The sequence below is a fragment of the Dromiciops gliroides genome, chromosome 4, assembly GCF_019393635.1.
Source record: "Dromiciops gliroides isolate mDroGli1 chromosome 4, mDroGli1.pri, whole genome shotgun sequence".
Taxonomy (NCBI): domain Eukaryota; kingdom Metazoa; phylum Chordata; class Mammalia; order Microbiotheria; family Microbiotheriidae; genus Dromiciops; species Dromiciops gliroides.
The window spans coordinates 104655734-104676599 of record NC_057864.1 but is presented as its reverse complement, the minus strand read 5'-3'; the positions used below and the strand labels follow the sequence as shown (position 1 = coordinate 104676599).

Genomic DNA, 20866 nt, shown 5'->3' with positions numbered 1-20866 from the left:
TGGCTGACTTTTAATTCCAGTACCTACTCTCGGTGAACTATCTATCTGGCCGGTAGCTCGCTTGGTATATACTCCTTTGCATGCTGTCTACCCCATTAAATTTCAAGTCCCTGGAGGGCAGGGCCTTTCTTTGGCCTTTTTTTGTACCTCCAGCGATTAGCACGGTGCCTGGCACGTGTAGGCGCTTAATAAATGCTTACAGATTGATGACATCCCGGGGACCGGGACAATGGGGGAGGGGTACGACGCTGGGATGGCGGGGGAAAGGCCGGCCAGGGGCCCTGGAAATACCCCTTCCTGGCAAGGCCGGGTCGGGGTGCTCGGGGGTGGGCGTCATGGAGGGGGACCGTAGCTGCCGCACCACCCGCTTCCGGCCTCGGGCTCCGACGGGGTGTCGGGGCGGCGGCCCCTGCACGCTCCCCTCCGCCCGCCAGGCCCACCCCCGGAAGTGACGTCGGCGGCTACCGAGGCCGGGAGGGGTCGGCCTCTGGGCTGGAGGGCGGCAGCAGCTGAGGCGAGACGCGGCGGCCGCGGGGCCGAGTCGAGGAACGCCCCGAGCGCGCGCCCCCGCCCCCGCCCATCCGCCCGCTGGCCGGTCGGTGAGGCCGGCTAGCGGCCCGGCAGCCAGATTCGGCAGCCCAGGCTGTGCGTGCGTGTGCGTGCCTGCGGAGGGAGGACGGGGACAGGGCGGGAGGAGCTGCGGCGGGAGATGCGGGCGACTGTGGGCGCCCGGCGGGCTCGGCTCGGCCGCCGCCGCCTCCGCGGCCGTAGCGCCCGTGGGCTGCCCGCGTGAGGAGACGGCGGCGGGGGGCGGCTGCCGCGGCGGAGCCGCAGCTCGGCGCCGCCCGAGGGAGAGGAGGACCTGAGGGAGACCCCGCGCCCTCGGTGAGTGAGCCTCGCCCCTCTCCCCAGCCCTTCCCCCTCGGCGCCCCCGCCCAGCGGGGCTCTCGGGGCCGCCGCCCACGCCGCGCGCAGGAAGCCAGCGCCCCCTCCTCCCCGAGGCTTGGGGGTGGGGCCGGCGGGGGCGGGAGCGGGGTGGGCGCGCCCCTTGCCCCTGGGGCCCCGCGCTCTCTCTGCCGTCACCCCCCCATCCCACGCCACCCCCGTCCGCTCTTGTTCGAGCGGGCTCCGCATCCCCCACCCCGCCCACGACCGCGGGGATGTTCGGAGGTGCATCCTCTGCTGGGTCCCTAGGGACCAGCCCGCCTAGAGGACGGGAGGAGAGGGGCGCCGCGATCCGCATCCCCACCCCACTCCCCAACAAAAGCATCGTTGTCAGTGGCGTATAGGGCAGGGAGGGAGGGGGCGAGTCTGATTTTATTTGGTGGCAGGAAGTCGGAAAATGAAAGTAGAGCCACTGATTACTTACCAAGGCCCGGGGAGGTTGTAGCTCTTCCCAGGACTTTGATCTCCTGTGGGGCGCACGGTCATCTGCGCTTCTTCCTCTCCCCGGGCTGGCTATTCATCCGGTGTAAAGTTTCATTTCTTTTTCAGACTACCCTTGAAGAATTTCACTTTCTGCATAACGCACAGCTGTGCCAAGGCTGGCGGTAGCACTTAGAAGGAAGGCGACTGCTCAGGAACATGTTTTTCTCCTTGCGATTATGCCCCAATAGGCTACTTTAGGTGCTTGCCAGGGATGCCAAAGTGAAGCAGGATCCCAGTCCCTGCCCGCCAGAGTTTTACAGCTTAGTTGGAAGGACAAGATAACAGTACAACAGGTTGTATTACGATAAGGATATAGGAGAGATTCAGAGAGGTAGAAGTGATTTAAGAAGGAAGTAATCACTGAGGTGGAAGGATGGCCCCTAATCTGGACCATGAAACAGGGAAACAGGGACTGTTTGTTGTCTGATACAACCAGAAGAGATACTGCTGCTCTTTTTCGGGCTCTGGGTTTTTGATGTTTATTTTGTAGTTTGGTCAGTCGTTTCAGTCGTGCCTGACCTTTCCTGACCCCATTTGGGGTTTTCTTGGCAAAGAAAATGTTTTATGCATTTCAGTGCAATCAGTAGGGTGCAATTTGTGAAATGTGTGTGTATGGCACACGCACACAAACCATTATTGCACTCTTAGATTGCTAGGTCATGCCCTTTTTTATGGTTTGATCTTGTAGGAAGAATAATTTTACTTCTAGAAAAATTATCGTGGTGTCCTGGTTCTGGAAGACGTTGATTGGAATCCCAGGCTCTCATGTTTACTAGCTGTGTGACTTTGGGAAAGTCACTGAATTTTGCTAAGTCTCAGTTTCCTTCTCTGTCACTTAGGAGCAATCATCAGGCAACTTGGCCTAGTGGAAATTGAGTGGTGACCTGAGTCTGGAGATTTGGAGAAAATCACTTTACCACTCAGCCCTAGGCAAAGTTTAAGACTAAATTAGAGAAAAGGTGCCTATTTGCTTTTGGTAGTGTAGGTACCTCTCAGAACTCCTTACACTTAAGAAATTACAAGTCCTTTAAAAAATCCTAGTACAGCTATTTAACTGATAGAGTGATGATTGTGAGAAAAGTACATTATAAACTTTAACATACTATAACTCACATTTATTTCTCTAGTAGTATCTTTATTAAAATGCTTGATGAATTTTGATTTTTCTAACTTAATCTTCCACCCTTTTTGTATTTCAGTTTTGTTTCAAAAGTGCTTAAGTGGAAATCAGTTACATTGTTAATAAAGTATGATTATCTTTTCCAAATACTATTATTTGTATTCTTTTGTTATATATTTTTAGTACTATTTGAGAACACATGGGATTAGGAGTTTCTCAGTTTTTTATGATCATAATTCAGTATCAATTTTGGTCCATTTAATAAACAGATTGTTTTATTTTAGCTATAATTGAAGGTTTTTAAAAAAAACCTTTTTGAAAAATAGTTATGCTCTGTATCACTATAGCAACTGAACTGTGTGTATTGCAAACATGTTTAGGTTGGAAAAGGTCTCACTTAATTAGAGATTTCCTTTTCATAATAAGAAAGTATTACCATTACACTTTGATATAGAAATTAGCCTTTTTCTCAGAATTAAGAAATCATGCCTTTATATGGATTTTCTTAGTCTCAGAGCTTTTAGATGTTCATTGTAGATTCAGTTGCAACATGTTCAAGATCCCACCTGTGTTAATCCCAACTAATTTTTGAGAAAAGATCATTATCTTTCTCCTTTTGTCTTTGTGCTGAAGAAAACACAAGTGTCCCCTCTTTCAAGCTCTATTTGAAGAAATCTTGAAATGAAAATATAATGTATTCTCCTGTTTGAGCCACAGTGACAAGAATAAGAGCATCTTTGCTTTTCTAAATCTAAGTTTTCTTCCTATAAGCTCTTGAGAGTCATAAGAATAGTTTTAGAGCTGAAAGGGACCTGGGGTCATCTAGTTTATCCTCCTTATTTTACAGATGAGGAAATAGAGACTAGGGAAGGTTTGACCAAGGTTATAGGTAGGAAAATCAAAGGTGGGCTTAGAACCCAGGTCCACTGACTCCAGAGCCAATAGTTATTTTTTCTTCTATACCACATTGCTTCTTGTGTGAGGTTTTCTTGATAGCTGCTCCTCCCACTTAATACCTTATATATTTTGTATTTATAATGTATACATATGTGTGTGCACTGTCATTCCTCATATAAGTTCCTCAAGGGCAGAGAATGATTCATTTTTGTTTTTGAACATAGTAGACACCTAATAAATGCATGGTGATTGAGTAGAATGTGTTAAAAACAAACTGTCTTTTAAAAAAAAAATTACTGAAATCTTCATACCATAATTTCAGGAAATCACATTTAAGAATTGGATACGAGGAATAAGTAGCCAACTAAACTTGGGGGTCCAGCTAAGATTTCAACCAAAGAATAGCTTGATGTCCTAATTGAATAGGATAGTACCAATTAAAGAAGCACTATCACTTCAAATAATTCATTTCAGCATAGCAGTGTTCCTCTTTCCTTGATTGTCGCTCCCAACATCTCCAATTCCAAATGTGTTAGATGTATTTGAAGTCATTCAGTGCCCAGAGAAGATGTATTCTGTAATATGGCTTCTACATTTAATATATTGACTGATAGACTCAGGAATACCTTCACTAATTGATGACCAAATATGAAGTTATGCCTGTAGCTTAATTTCTCATCATTTAAAAAAATAACACTCACATTTAGACAATGATTTTAAATTTACAGAGTGTTTCCTGTATTACACATCTTATGAAGTAGTGTAGGTATTATTTATCCCCATTTTACTGGTGAGGAAACGGACTTAAGATAAATTAAGTGATTTGTTCATGGTCACAAAGCTAGTAAATAGAGGGCAGCTAGGTGGTGCAGTGTATAAAGCACTGGCCCTGGATTCAGGAGTACTTGAGTTCAAATTCAGCCTCAGACGCTTGACACTTACTAGCTGTGTGACCCTGGGCAACCCTCATTGCCCCGAAAAAACAAAAACAAAAAGCTTGTAAATAGTAGAGTTGGGACTTGATACTCAGATATTCTGACTCAAAATCTGGTATTCTCTCTTTTTAAAATCTTATTTTATTGATGTAATTTATTTTTTACAACATCTTCATTTCTCTAATTCTTGCTCTTATCCAGCAAGCCACACCCCGCCCTTCCCCCACATATTACCTCATTTGATCTTCACAGCAACCTTGTGAGGTAGGAACTATTATCCATATGGAAAATTAAGTCTGAAAGAAGTTAAATGACTTGTCCAAGGTCCCACAGCTAATATGTGTCTGAGGTAAGAAGAATATTTGAGCCTCAGTTCTCCCACAAGATGAGGGATTGGAGTACACGACCACTTAAGTTTCTTTCTAGTTTTAAAATTGTATGGTTTTTTTTTTTTTTTTTTTTTTGGTGAGGCAATTGGGGTTAAGTGACTTGCCCAGGGTCACACAGCTAGTAAGTGTCACGTGTTTGAGGCTGGATTTGAACTCAGGTACTCCTGACTCCAGGGCTGGTGCTCTATCCACTGCGCCACCTAGCTGCTCCTAAAATTGTATGATCTTATAAAAGGGTGCTAGAAGGGTTTGTAGAAATGAGGAAGAGCACTTTTGTCTTGGTAGGAAATCAGGGAAGACCTCTCTGGAGGAGGACATTTGGATTTGGGCTCTTTGGTAGAAATAGACTTTCAACAGCTGCTGATGAACTTTTTTTAATGTGGAGAGTATTCCAGATACAGGGAGAAGCAATCAAAAGTGGGAGAGTGGGAAATGCTTTGGGAGAATGGTGACTAGTCCAGTTTGTCAAGAAAGGTAGGTTGAAATTATGATGAACACAGAGACCCTGCTTTTCATTCCCTTCCCCCTCAATTGCCTGTAGCATTCTCTTTATGAAACTGATGAGTATGTGGAAATCAGCTTTAGTTAATATTTACTAGGAACAATGTATAGCAATTTTAACAGACTTTGCCTGGCCAATATTTGTTTAAACAAAAGTCCTGTGCATCACCGAAGTCATACTCTCCTGAAGAACCATCGTTGATCATTAGAAATATGACCAAAAAGAATATGAATCAGGTAAATATAGCTTTCTAGCTCATAAAGAATATGCCTCTGCCTTTGGACTGTTCCAAATACACAAAGCTCTACTAGCACACATTAATTGGCCCAAGTGTAAACACCAGAATGGAGTTGATTTTGAGGCATCCTTATTTAGTGTTAATGATAACACTTTGTAGGCCTTCACAGGTCACTGTTAATTATCCTGAAAAGCAGTTTTTCCAAAGGTATATAAAACTCAATTGTCTAAAAAAAGTGATTTCTGTTGACATGGCATGTAGTTTTAGAAATAATTTTCTCTTTGCTAAGCTTTAGTGTTCTTGTACAATTGGGCAAGTAGGACTTCAACAAACTTAATGGATATTTTGATAACCTTGTGGATTAATTGGAGAGTGTTAGCACTTTGAACTCTTCAGAAAGTAGAGCAGGTTGTATATCACTTGGAGAATGATATCTAAATGTAGTGGAAGACTTGTGCTGTAAGAAGTGATAAGACGGTTTCAGAGAAATCTGGGAAGGATTGTATGAACTCATACAGAAGGAAGTGAGTTGAAAGAGAAGAAAATTGTATGTTAATGCAACAACATTGTAAAAAAACTGTTTTAAATGATTTAAAAGAACTCCAATCAGTGCATTGATCAGCTCTGATCCCAGAAGTTCAATGAGGGAGAATGATTCTGATAGGTGATAGACTGAATATATTGAGTGGGACACATTTTTTTGATACAGCCATTAGAGGAATTTTTGTTCGACCATTATTTATTACAAGAGTTTTCTTTTCCTTTTTTTGGCAAGGGAGAATTTGAAGGAGGGAAAATAAAATTTAACTTGATTTTTTTTTTAAAGAAGTAGAGCAACATAAGAATGTTATCTATCTTTTTCCTGATCTTTGCCTCTCTTTACAGCACCTTACATGGTGCCTTATACTCAGTAGATGAACAATAAATATTTTTTGAATTTTACTTTAATTATAACTTAGGGACCCTAACAAACTTAATGAATGACTTGGAAGCATTAACTTCCTTTACCATACTTCAGGGTAGTGTTAAGTAGTAATTGATAGACTTGGGTTTTTTGTTTGTATTTAAACATCATGTTGATGTTAACTTGCTCAGGTTTCACTTCTAGATGATGAGGATAAGGGTTTTTCCATGCTAACTTATTTGGGAACTTTTCTAGTTATTGGCTTCCTGGGAACATATATTAAGCCTGGGTTTCTTCTATAAAGAACAAGATCTTTCTAGCAGACAGTTTTGAAGTTTTATGGTATGAATAACATCATGGGAGAATTTCCAAGTTGCTTCACCATCTAAAGAAAGGGGTTGTCATCACAGTGAGATCTTAAAACTTGAGGTTTTGAAGTTTTTCTTCTTTTAAAAGGTTCAGATGATCAAATAAAGACCTTTTCATATTTAAATGTATGATCCTTGTGGAACACCATAGAATGATGATTGACTTTATGAAATAAAACCAAGGAATATGATGTCTGAATCACTAGTGCTGCCTGTTGATCCATAAATGACAGCTGTGACACTTGAGGGGGAAGGGGATTAAAGGGGAGTGTCATTGACAGTTATTGTCCTCAGGACAGCCCAGTGCATTTAGTAAATGCCAAGATTAGAATCTCCCAAATGAGTACAACAGTGAGGTTTTAAACTAGAATTTATAGCAAAGCCTTTTTCTATTGGCAACCATTATTTTTACTCTTAGAAGTAACATAATTTTCTTTCCCTCTTGACTGTTGGGAAGGCAAAGAGATTTTTATTAAGTCATTGTATTATACCTTATCTCTTTTTTTCCAGCTCACTGCTATGGACAGTGCTATTACACTGTGGCAGTTCCTCCTTCAGCTCCTTCAGGAGCCTCAGAACAAGCACATGATCTGCTGGACCTCTAATGATGGGGAGTTCAAGCTTTTGCAAGCAGAGGAGGTGGCTCGACTCTGGGGAATCCGAAAGAACAAACCTAGCATGAATTATGACAAGCTAAGCCGAGCTCTCAGATACTACTATGTAAAGGTAATCTAAATTCTAATTCTTGATTGCTTAAACAGCTCAATGAAGCATTGTTTCTTTAATATCTTAGGTTTTCTTTTTAAAAGTTGATGTAGAGCCTTTGTAGTTTTTAATTTAGGATTGAGGGTTCATATGTTCCAGCTGTATATCTGCAGACTTTTACCTTGTATTCTCCCCCCACAGATACTGTTACTGGTTGTAGCTATGTTTAAAAGAACAAGTGACTTGACTTCTTTTCTAGCTAGATTTTTTTTTCATGTTTATAAGTTGATTTTTTTTTTACTATACAATGTTTTTATCTGCATTTGGCCTTTTAGTTCTTTAATCTGTAGTACATGGAATCATTAATTAATCATTAATAAATGGCTATTAATGACATTATAGAGTTACCTTCTTTGCTAAAATATATTCCTTATTTTATTTACACTTATTTAAAAGACATTCTGATGACAAAATGATGATAAAATAAGTGGATCAAAAGAATAGTTCAGCAAATGTTTACTATCTACTTTGAGTTAAGCATTGACCTTTATTTCATTAACCTCAGAATGTGATTTTACTAGATAAGAAATTACCTGGGTTTCTGAGGTAATTGGGATCCTTAGTAGGAGTATAATGTTTTCATTACAGTGGCTTGGTTTTTACTTTCTCAGGATAGGTGTAGTTTACATCTATGGAATTATTTAAGATCAGAAATCTAGCAATTTTTGACCTATGATTTGTATGGTTGTGAATATTAAAATATTCCAACTTTTATTCAGGACGTCAGTGTTGTTATTATATAATAATTCAGATGTTGGTATGTTTTTCCCTGTTTTGCATTTTGAAGTGTCTTAACTTCTCTACTGGAGAATTTCATATATGTAAGAAGTATTTTGACAACTTGAACTAAGGAATAGAAACTAAATTAATGAGGGGGGTATAAGAATGTGCTTATTTTATTTACCTACAGAATATCATCAAAAAAGTGAATGGTCAGAAGTTTGTGTACAAGTTTGTCTCTTACCCAGAGATTTTGAACATGGATCCAATGGCTGTGGGGAGGATTGAGGGAGACTGTGAAACTTCAGGCTTCAATGAAGTCATCAGCAATTCAAAAGATTTGGAGAATGGAGGGAAAGAGAAGCCACCTCAGCCATGTGCCAAGGCCTCTAGCCGCAATGATTATATACACTCTGGCCTCTACTCTTCATTTACTCTCAACTCTTTGAACTCCTCCAATGTAAAGCTTTTCAAGTCTATAAAAATTGAGAATCCAGCTGAGAAACTGGCAGAAAAAAAATCTCCCCAGGAGCCAACACCTTCAGTCATCAAATTTGTGACAACACCCTCCAAAAAGTCATCAGTTGCACCTATTCCTTCTACCATTTCAGCTGGCCCAACTATTTCTACAGCTCCAGAAGAAACCCTCCAAGCCTTGGAGACTCTAGTTCCTCAAAAATTGTCTTCTCCAGAAACTCCACCTTCCATACCCTATATTATGACCACTTTTACCACCACACCTCCTGTTTCTTCCATCTCTCCCTCTTTGCAGGATCCTTCCAGATCACCTTCACCACCCTTGAGTCCTAATGCAGATCTAGACATTGACACAGACATTGACTCAGTGGCTTCTCAGTCCGTGGGCCTCCCTCAGAACTTTTCATTGGAGCCCAAAGACCAGGAGGTAGCACTGCTAGAGAAAGAGAACACAAATCATTCATCAAGGTCCAAGAAACCCAAAGGGCTAGAGCTGGCACCTACTCTGGTGATCACAGGCAGCGATCCAAGCCCCCTGGGAATATTGAGTCCCTCTCTCCCTACGGCTTCTCTTACTCCTGCACTTTTTTCACAGGTAGCTCTTCCCTTCTTTTAATGTCAGGATTGTTTGCTTTTACACAACTTAAACGAAAAAATTTAGTCACAATTTAAACTCTCAGTCTGTTACTACCTTCTAATTTGCCTTATAGTCACTGAAGAGGTTAAGTATGACCCTTTGAGTCATACTTAAACTTTAAATCAGCCCCGTCTTTTTTTTTTTTACTTAATTAGGCTATATAACTACTCACAAAAGTTTTGGTATTAAAAGAATGTCAGATGTTGTTTTAAAGGCAAGCAACCTCTTTGGGTCCCCTCCCCATGTAAATATGGATCTCTTTCCCTTTTTTTTGGCCATGTAAAATTGGATGTTGGTGAAGACCAAAAACACTGATTGTGTTTTCTAACACTGAAGCTTTTTTGTAGTTAAATTTCAATGTTAGAAAACAATAGGTACTGAGTGAGAACTCTTAAAAATGGCCAGTATGATGTTGTGTAACAGGTTTGCACGGTTACGTTAGATACTCATTAACTTGCTCTTCCCACATAACATTTTTATAGGCAGATTACTCCCATGTTAGTTTCAGGCTTTCTCTTCATTAAGGAGAAAATATACCTATGTGAATGAGTCTTACTTTCTGTTCTTTTTCACTTGGAAAAAAGAACCAGTGGATCAGAATCAGTTCTCTTACTTGGGTAAGCCCTTGCAAAGAAAGAGAAAGAAGTTATTGTTGCCTTTATTTTTCTTGGGCTGCTAAAGTGGTGATGAGGTTTTGCCTTTTGTGTATTTTTCATATTTGGAGAACAGTTTTTGCTTTGGGCTATTGTATATGTGACACTCTCTGGGATATCAGTGGTTTGATTTGGTAAATATTTCTGTTTGTGTGTTACAGACTCCTATCTTATTGACGCCAAGTCCCTTGCTCTCCAGTATCCACTTTTGGAGCACTCTCAGTCCTGTTGCTCCTTTAAGTCCAGCCAGACTGCAAGGTGCTAACACCCTTTTCCAGGTAAATTATAGACTGTGTTTCATTGTTTTCAGGATTTATATAATGGGGGCAAGTCTAAAATTGAGAACCAGGGCAAGAATACAGTGTCTCATTGTTCACTCTGCAGCTTGTAATTAATACATAGGTTTCTGATTCCCAACTCTTATTTGTTAGTCTTATAAAGTAACAGACAACAAGCATTTGTGATAAAAACCACCTTATAGCAAGATTCCTTTTGTTGTTGTTGCTTCATATATGATTTTGAGTTAGAGCTGCAGTTGTTAAATACTTAAATAATTGATGACCCTCCTGAAATCTCTTCCACCATTCTAAACTTTAGAAGGACCCATTTTGGGGGTGAATATAGCTAAGTGTATTCAATCCTAACAGATTGAATATAGTGAGTTTTGTTAGTTGAGAAATAACAAGATCTTGAGGTCTTTAGCCTTTATTCTGTTAAAAAACATGTAGGTTTTGCTTTCTATAGTTTCCCTGAAAGCGTAGCTATTAAATATATTAACTCACTGATCTAGAAATCCTTAATTCATAAAGATTCAGGAATTGGTTATCCATTTTAAGGACTATTCAGTGTCTTTACTTTATTTGATCATTTAACTGCTTATATGTTCTTTCACTGAGTAGATGGGATAAGGGAAAAGGAAATAAAATTCAAATATAATGGCTAGTTTTTATACAGTTTAGTGCAGTTTTAAGCTTTAAAAGCTTTTAGACTACACTAAGACTTTTGGGACACACAATATAACACTAAGGTTTACAAAATGTTTTAGATTATCTTACCTCCTTTGGTTCTCACAACAATCTTTTGAGATAGGTGATTTATTATACCTTTTTTTACAGATGAGGAAACTGAGACAGGGGTTAAATGACTTGTCACATAATATCTGAAGCAGGATTTGATCCCATGTCTCCAGGTTCAGTGTTCTAGCCAGCTACTTGCCTCCCTTAAGTTAGTAAATGAGCCATAAATTATCGACTGAAATTAAATTTCCTGGAGATTTTCTGTATTCTGTTTGTCCATATTTCCTTGCCTTTTATTAGCAGAGATAATTGAGAGTTTATAGAATGGTCTGCAAAGAAAGAAACCTCATGAGGTTTCATTCTGGAAACCACAAATAGACTGAAACCTTCCTATATCACTTTCTTCAGGATCTATGACATGAAAACTCTAGGCAGAACTTCCCTATAATGAAGTCCTTTGGGTATCTCAGTAATTAAACCCACTTAGATGGATTCCATTATTGGCATTTTACTAAATTCCACTCTGTAGTGAAACAATTTTAGGGAGTTTCCATTGCCTTTTTTTTTTTTTAAGTGAGGCAGTTGGGGTTAAGTGACTTGCCCAGGGTCACACAGCTAGTAAGTGTTAAGTGTCTGAGGCCGGATTTGAACTCAGGTCCTCCTGAATCCAGGGCCAGTGCTCTCTCCACTGCGCCACTTAGCTGCCCCTCCATTGCTTTTTTATGGTATCTGAAAGGGACATGTAAGAGAAGCAAAGGCAATAACAGTATTGGATTTGATTTATCAGCTGGCTTCCAACTTTGTAACAGTAACTCTTATTTTTTGTTATGAAAATGAACTTAGAAAGAGGGAGACTGTCTGAATATAGGTTGTATTTTTGCCTAAGCTTGGCTTATAAAAAAGCTTGGTTCAGGTTACAATATAGTACAGTGTAATACAATATATAGGCTTTTTTTCCCCATAGATATACACATCTGTTTCCCTAGCTACATTTTTCCCCCTTTAAAAGAGATAACATTTTGTGGCCTAAAATTGGATCAGTATATTTTTGTTCTCAGTTCCTATTATAGGAAAATGGGTTAAGTAGTGTTAATATTTGAATTTTATGAAGGAAACTTATTTTTATAAATAAAGTTTCTGTAGTCAGGGCATGTGCTTTGATGGTCAACAGTAACTACCTTTGGCAAGAAATTAGTCCTGTGAGCTCCTGCAGAAGCTATTGTGCCTTAAGTTCAGTAGAGACAGAGAATGAAAGTTAAAATTGAGTAATAAGATTATAATGTGTTTTATTTTCTTTCTCAGTTTCCTTCTGTCCTGAACAGTCATGGGTCATTTACTCTGTCTAGCCTGGATGGACCATCCACACCTGGCCCCTTTTCTCCAGATCTGCAAAAAACATAGCACTTACACTTGTGGAAAGAGAACTAAGGAGAAAAGAAGAAATAGACATTCAGCATGATCATATTTAAAAGGAGATGTTTGTAATTCCACAATGCTGATAATGGACTATTGTGATTTTTGCCATTCCCATTTAAAATGCCTTTTGAGAGTTTTCTTTGCTAGGACTCAAGTTGGGACTATGTATGGAAAAGCCTTAATTGGAGTCTAGACTCCACCTGTCCCTTTTGCCTCTCCTTTTTAAAAAAAAAATCTTCCCTCTTCATTTTGGGTAAAAGGAGTTTTTTGGGAAATACAGAGATGGAATAGTGTTTGGATATGAGCAGATGAGAACAAGAATGATATTTTGGCTACTGGGACCTGTTGTCAGGAAGGAGAGTCACAGGAATAGGTTATCTCAAGAAATCATCAAATGGATAAAACTGGCAACATCTTGAGATGCTTTGTTTCCTCTTTCACACCGCGATGAATACACTGTCAGTTATAACTGAAAAATGGTCATGGACAAAGAAGCATTACTCATTCATACAGAGTGGGGTTTTAATAGTGTTTTTCAGGAGACAAACAGTTTTGCAGTGATTGTAGTCTATGTAAGCAACCAGAAAGAGGCATCTAGTTTACATTTCTTCAGGGTGAATCTCTGTTACCATAAGCCATGTGTGAACTTGTCTGAACCTGTCAACTGAGTATGGGATCTTAGTTTTCTGCTTCACCCTGAGGGGAACTCTTTCAATCTGAAGTGATGGGCACTGATTTCTAAGACAGTGCTTGGAAGACTCTTGGAGAAGATGGGACCCTGCATCCAGCATAGAAACATTGACTATGCCATACTCTGGGTGGTATAGTTATACACCCCCTGAATCTAGTACTGTGGATGATGGATAGGCTCTTGTGAGGATGATGCTGCATTATTGAAAACTTAGAACATATTGAGTTAAGATGCCTAATTGAACAACCAGAAAGAACATGGCTTTTTCAGTCAAGAAGATACCCAAAGTACAGGACCCGTTTCTGTTGATAGTATCTCAGGTTCTGCTGTGCATTGTTTTTTTAAATTTTCTTTTAAAATTTGAAGTTGTGATATTTTTGAAGATGTAAGAGAAAGGTGAAAAGTGAAGTCCTCAAAATCAGCAGTGAGGTAAAGAAGTACTTATTTTTTAAGAATATTTTTATCGTAATGGGTGGGGAGTTTACTTAAGAATACCCATGCTTTGTTTTGGGGTTGTTCAGGTAATGGGAAATGCAGGCTTTCATCTCAGAGTCACTGAACTTGGTTTAGTTTGCCAAACATCAACCATGTGGTAGAAATCATTCCCTGTCCATGTGAGGTGAATGTAGCTTTTCCGAATTCAAGAAACTGGACTGAGGCCAGCATCATAGTTGGGTACTGTGTTGATATTTTTGGCCTGGAAGTCTAGATTCAGATAACTTCCCCAGATTGAATTTCTCTTTCAGTACTAGGGATAGCATAAGATTGTATCACACTGATTAATGGGCTGAGGGAGAAACTTGCATGCTTACTGCTTGTGCTGGGGATAAAGAAACGAAGGATTCCAGATGACAATAAGTCAACTCAGCACCTTCCAGCTGCACAAAATTCACTTTAAATTTGTTTTTATACTGTATAGAGATTCTTATGTATGAGACTTTATAATTAGGAGAAAGTAGCTGGCTACGTAATTTTGGTATAGATTGTATTCATAATAACTCGTGCAACCAGAGATCTCAAGATTTTGTAACATTACTTGCTCGCCCAATTTTGGTGTGGAATGGTGTCTTTCTGTCCTAAAAGTCTCTTTTTCTCTGCCTAGTGGATCAAATTGAATATGTAGCTTGATTGACTGGGAGTGGAGGGAAAGGGTATATTCAGGGAACTGCTTTCATATATTTTGAAGTTTTGGAAGTATGTTGCTAGCTCATTTGTGGAGCATCAGCATGTGAATCCATCCACTCCTGAGATGTGCAATAGCAATGCTGAAAGGTAGCTGTAGGTAGTGACCCGGAACAGGCGTTTGGATTATTTAGTTTGCACATCTCTTTGAAAATTAAACCTCCAATAGCACTTTTTGAGCTAGTTTTATTATGATGATTACTATTTTATACTTTGTAATAAGTAGTTGCTGGGGGTTCAAGTTACCTGGGAGTTTTAAAATTGTTAAGCACTAAAGAAAATTTTATTTTCATGAATTAATGGAGGAATGAAGCCATTGAATTGTTTTCCAAGATCACATCTTTGGTCTCTGTGCATTTTCTTTCTTCAAGCATAGGGATGTCAGGGAACTAGATGGCACCATTAAAGGCAGCTTAATGGAAGCCAGTTTTACCTGGTTTTCTTTAAATATATCTGTCCCTGCAGCCTTAGAGAGCTGTGTAGCCATAGTTGATTGATGGTGATCTGCTTTCTTTTCATGAGATCCCCCTTTTTTGAGGGAAGATGGTGATTCTTTCATCATTGGGAGTCTTTCTGTTCTTTTCAAAAATGAGAAGTTTCCAACTATAACTCATCTGAACAAGGCTGGCATGATCATCTTGTTCCTGACCTACCTCCTTTAGGCAAAGACTCACTATCAGAATCTTCAGGAAATGTAGAGATATTAGAAAGGCAACATCCCATTTAGGATCAGTAGTCATTGAGAGGGTTGATACAGATATGCGTATTAGTTATATCTGTTTATCCATCATATTACTGGGATGAATGCTATTAGGCATCTATTAGCCTAAGTGAAAGAAGGGAAGCTGGTTGAACTGGGTAGTAGGAACTCTGCTGCAAGACTGACTTTCTTTATCTTTTCTTTGCCGTCTGACCCATATTACCTTGTAACAGCTTTTTCATCATTTCTCAAAGTATTCTTCCTCATTAAAGATATTATGCTGCCTTATATTCAAAATCAAATTATAGTCTGTTGCTAGTAATCTTTATTCCTTAAGATGTTATGTTACAGTAATTTGGGATTGATACATATATGTTATAATAAGATGAAAACTTCCACTGATTTATAATATAATCCTGGAATTGCAAAGGATGGCTCAAGATCACTTTGCCTAATCTCCCTCCTTCTAGTAAAACTATTCAAACCATGTATGTTCAACACATTTTTAAAGCTCTTCAGGGAAGGAAATTTGATATGGTTGTTAAGTATTTTTAGGAAGTTTGTATACTGTATACTATTCTTTTGGCACCATCTAAGGCTAGGACCTTTGTCTCCTGGTGCCATGTCCAGGGTTCTTTGTGGTTATTTGCTTCCCAGAATAATCTGGTTCTGAGGGAGGTAGATACTGTAGTATTTGCTTTTTCTAGTTCCATGGAGAGAATTTTAAATCTCTAGGACTCTTGGTTCAGCACTTTCACAGGGTACCTAGTCAAACCCAGGAAGTTTTCCTTATATTCTAGAAGGAAAAGTAAATTCAGCAGCTTCAGAAATACATGTAGGGAATATTAGAGAATTGACTTAAATTTAACTGGAAGAGCCCTTTAAGGGCCTAGGCATATATATATATATATATATATATATATATATATGCTGTTTTTTCAGAGAGTGAGAATTCAGAGCTCACTGTAAACTCTAATTAGTTATTTCCAGACTGTTTGTTAGTATGGCTTAGAAAGATAAATAGAACCCTAGAATTCCAGTACTTTATAGGGGATAGCATCACTAAATTTACATGCACACCCAAAATTGAATGATGACGTGTTGTCTGACAACATTGCTTTTTGCTGATACTGAAACACTGGTTTTCTGATTCTGTATTCTGATAATAAACTGTGCAATCAGTTTAATCACACTCATAGACATTCATGCAGTATTGTCCTTTAATATATGACTTCTAAATTCAGCCTTGAAAAAATCATGTATGCTTTTTATGATGTGGGGTAGATTATTCTTGTATTAGGGTTTTCCTTTTATGTAAACATCTTCATAACAAATTTGGAATTTTGTACATGAGTGTGCCATTAATGTCTACGAAACATTCTCTTTAAAAAGTTTTTGCCAAATAAAAAGGCCCAAATGAACTAGGTAAAATGTAAGTCTGCAATTGGCAGTCATGTTCCCATTTCCTCCCCCTCACCATTAACCATGTGACTATAATTTTCATTTTACTGGTATTCCTATAAATTATGTTTAGCCATTGTATAAACATTTTACTACGAATTTCAGGATTGTTTCAAATTATTTTACTGTATACTTATGTGGCCTATTTTCATGCTTCATTGGAAGATTTTGTTTGGATGTAAGGGAACATTTTTAGGTTCTAAAGGGATGATTTGTTTTAGGGATGAGTTTATGCTATTTACCACTCACTTCTAATCTATTCTATTTAAATTTCTTCTTTTGACCTTTGTTGAATGATGAATTAGGTTTTGAAATACAGACTTGTGCTTTCTCAAGTGCCATTTTTATGATGTATCTAGAACCTTATATATAAAATAGAATTGATGGGAGTGGCAGATAAAACCTGAAGCCCCAGATCAATGACAAGACCTGTAGAAAAGCAGGGAGGATGTGGATAGAGAATTTTCTGTCAAGGAATATGACTGTCATTTCTTAAAGGAATTGCATAGGGTAGTTCGATGGAATTAATTTTCCATCCATAATAGCTTAAATGAATTAGAGGTTAACTTTAATTATTTTTCTCCAGCCAGTGAACTAGTTGGACAATAGGCTTTTTTTTTTAAAGCATCTTGTTACATATGCCTGCTTGGTTTTATGTCCAAGATAGGTTGTGTGGGTGGTGGTTTTTCAAATGTTGATTGTACTTCCTAAAACAAAGTAACCTGCTTTGCTTCTTAGCCTATGAGAAGAACCACCACTGAAGCTTTTGCACCTTGAAATCTAGAATTCTTATGAGGGGCCTAGTAAACAAGGAAAAGGGATGGTTTTGACTTGATTTTAGGGATTAGGTATAGCCTCTTCGTAAGAAGATCTTGTTTTGGCTTGAAAACTGAACATATCTGAGTTTCTGATGTAGAATAAATATTCCTTTGAGAGCTACCATCTTTTTTCTAGAGGCACCTTTCTGAAAAAATATTGTAAGGAATAAATCAACAATCTGCCAGAAAATTGTTATATTTTATACTTAACATTTTGAAAGTGATTTGTGAGAGAGGGAATATTGGCTTTTAACTTAGGCACTCTATAAAGAACAGGAAATTCAAACTTCTGTTAAGATGCTTAATGAAAACTTTAACTAGAATATTTATGGGAAAGTGAGCAAACATATCAAATGATAGTGATTCTGGTATCCTAGGTATAGTATACATATGACAGTTTTGTCCGAGTTTAAAAAATTTATTTTTTAATAGTTAATTGAGACTGGACCATTTCCTTCCCAGTCATATTGGCTAAGTAGATGTGTTTGTGTGTGTATATATATATATATATATATATATATAATCTATTTTTCAGAGGGATATATATATATATATTCATCCTTTAGACTAGGGTGGTTCCTAGGCTATATATTTTATACTAAAACTAAAATTTTGCTGCACTTTGCAGTTATCACATCACTTTTTAAAGTTTAATGCCTTGCACATTTCAATTTCTTATTTTAAAAAATACCAGTAAGTACAAAGTCATAGGCCTTAATATGGATTATTGCTTGCCAACTTAAAAACAACAACTCAGTGCTATTTGACATGTAATTTTGAAAAATCATCTTATACTCTGATCTGTTATATTGGCATAAGATTGGGCAAACAGAATTTTTAAATGATACTCTTCATTTACTTTTGCTTCTCCATTGAGACTTTCTCCATCAGGCTGCTTGCAGCATAATTATAGGGGTTTATACTGAAATTACTATTCTTAAAATACAGAAATGTGACCATGGATTGAATGACTAGAAGTTGGCCTTTGTTGCCCAATTTAACCCTTTGAACAGTGCATTGTCAGTGAAAGGAGAAATGCCATAGTCAAGAGAATACCTTGGGATGAGTACTGTTCTCAGCCTTCCTTACCTTGATCAGTCGGGTAATAGGACCCTGGGAGGGTTCTCTTAGGGCAGATTTAGGGTCTTTTGGTTTGAGGATGACCTAAAGCTAGGCCAAAACTGTAGGAAACTAAATAACTTAATATGATTGGACTACAGGTAAGGATGCTATTTGCTTGCTGATGTAAATCTACTTGTCATGCCGTCATGCACCATTCTTAGCACTGTTTTCATAACTGGAAGCACTTAACTTTTTTTGTTTTAATTTTTCAACTGAAGGCTTTAGAGGATCAGGGAGTGGAGGTTATTACTATTTTATAATTTCTGGAATTTGTACTGTTTGGGAGGGGGGCAAATGGATTCACAAAATTGATTATTCTACTAGGCTTCTTGAGCTGTATTTTGGCTAGAATGTTTTTAAATATCAAACTTTTAAAATTGTGCTGTATAGAATGTGATTTTTATGACTTGCTATTGATGGATTGCACAAAACTTTGTAACGTATCAGGTTTCAAGTTTCTTCTCTGTGTAACCATTGTTACTTATTGTTCATTGTATTGTAGAGGGAAATTGTGTCCCTTTTAAAAACATTTCATATAGTTTTGTTTTTTGGTGCAGTGTTACCAGATGGCCTTATGTACATTACATTCATTGCTTTTGTGATACAGTGGCATATTTTATGTACTCCCCTGTACAGTATTAGTGAAGCTATCTGAGATGCATTTCTAAGAGATAGCAAATAAATTGATATAGTTAATTTTTGGTTACTCAAGGGCTGTTTATCCAGTTTATTATTAGTATAAATCCTACATCCAGCCTACAACTGTTTCTTTTCCTTCTGCTTTTGGAGAATTTCCTTTATTGTGGCTAGGGGAAATTAAGCAGATGAACTCATAAGTTAATTTTTATATCTGTGGGCTTAAGAATTTGTTATGAAGAGCTTGATAATATTAGTTAAAATGAAGCTTTAAAATGTCTTATTTCTATATTTTAGCTTTTCATCTCTTGTCTCTTATTCTAACAAATAATCAGGAATTGGCTCAAAAAATAAGGCTATCTAGAGATTTACTTTGAGAAGAACTAGTAAATTCTCCATAGTTCTTGTTTCATTGGGTCAGCTAAAGAGCACTTTGGTGTCAATGAAAAGGATATGAATACAAGAGACAGTTGGGAGTGACTAGTCAATGGGGAATAATTTTACCATTAATCTTTGGAAATTTCATTGGTTGAGCTATTCTCGTGTTAGTAATATATGTGATTATGTCTTTGATGAAACGAAGAACTTAGAATTAACTGAGACTAAACAGATTTACACTCTTGGATTTCATTCACCTAGTCCATGGAGTGGGTTTTTTCAAAAGCATATCTACCTGTGAGAATTTTACTACATAAACACGGACAGGGTGCATCAGAGAAGATGCATAATTTCAGAACGAGGTCTTAGTTTGGGATATGTGGTAATGAAAAATTGTTAAGAGTGCTTTCTTTTTTTATACTTAAATCAACTTAACTGGGAACAGTTGCTCCTTTGTAATTTTTTTTCCCTGTTCATTTTATTGAAATTGTACTTTAATATCTAGTATCTACTGCCATTGTAAAGAAATAATGCTTGTTTTGCTAGTGTATAATGCAAGTACATATGTAGTAAAACAAAACAAAAAGCTAGATAACTATTGAAATGTTGATTAATCCCTGGTCTTTATTAATCCCAGTACAATTGACATTAGGGAGACTTTCATAGTGTTACAACATGAAAAGGGGTGGGAAGTGCAAAAAAAAAAAATGTTATTAGTGCTGATGGTGCCACTAGAAAGAAACTGCTATGTCTTCTGGTTGAGCAGTGCTGATGCACGGTGGGGAAATAATAAAGGGATGGTCGTCAAGGTTGATCAGGACTATTGGACAGCCAGAATTCAGAATTTTTATGTTTAAACATAACAGAGACCTTATTGCAAGGATTAGATCAATGAGGAAAGGGTTTGTGTTTGCACTTTGAGGGCTTTAAAGCATGCTGCTTTTAAAAGAAAAAAGTATCATTGATAACCAGTGCATCTCCAGTTCTTGTGAGGGGCTGCCCTGAATAATCAGGTGATTTTTTTAAAAAAAATTAAGTTCTGTGCACGTGTGTGCACACATGCTATAATGGCAATGTGTATCTTTTTTAAACAATTAAATAGGTTTTAGAAAATTATTTTGTGTAAGAACTGACAGAGGGATTGGCTTTGTATAATGCGAGCTGGCTTTGAAAAGCATTGTAGCAAATTTATTCAAGTCAAAAATCATGCATATATGTTAATAGTTATATGTGCAACCAGACATGCAAAACAATTGTATTTTTTTAATAAATATTTTTAACAAAATGCTTCTGTATTTATCTTATGTTACTCACTGGGGCCAAGAATCAAAGTCAAGCTAGTTGATTTATAATTTAAAGTTACTACCTGCTTCCCATGTCCATCTGTAGACCTGTGGCACTGTTCTCCATGAT

At 38.1% G+C, this 20866-nt stretch overlaps 1 protein-coding gene across 2 annotated transcripts; it reads left to right on the top strand.

The window, feature by feature from the left end:
- The first annotated feature begins 504 nt into the window (after positions 1–504).
- Positions 505–20738, top strand: ELK4 (ETS transcription factor ELK4). Of its 2 annotated transcripts, none has more exons than XM_044001305.1 (5): positions 505–885; positions 7292–7507; positions 8457–9338; positions 10195–10311; positions 12352–20738. In XM_044001305.1, exons 2-5 carry the CDS (start codon positions 7301–7303, stop codon positions 12448–12450), a joined length of 1305 nt encoding a protein of 434 aa, XP_043857240.1. In that variant the 5' UTR covers positions 505–885; positions 7292–7300; the 3' UTR covers positions 12451–20738. The 2 variants fall into 2 exon arrangements, with proteins under 2 accessions (XP_043857240.1, XP_043857239.1); XM_044001304.1 differs by lacking the exon at positions 505–885 and adding an exon at positions 4489–5507.
- Positions 20739–20866: the final 128 nt, after the last annotated feature.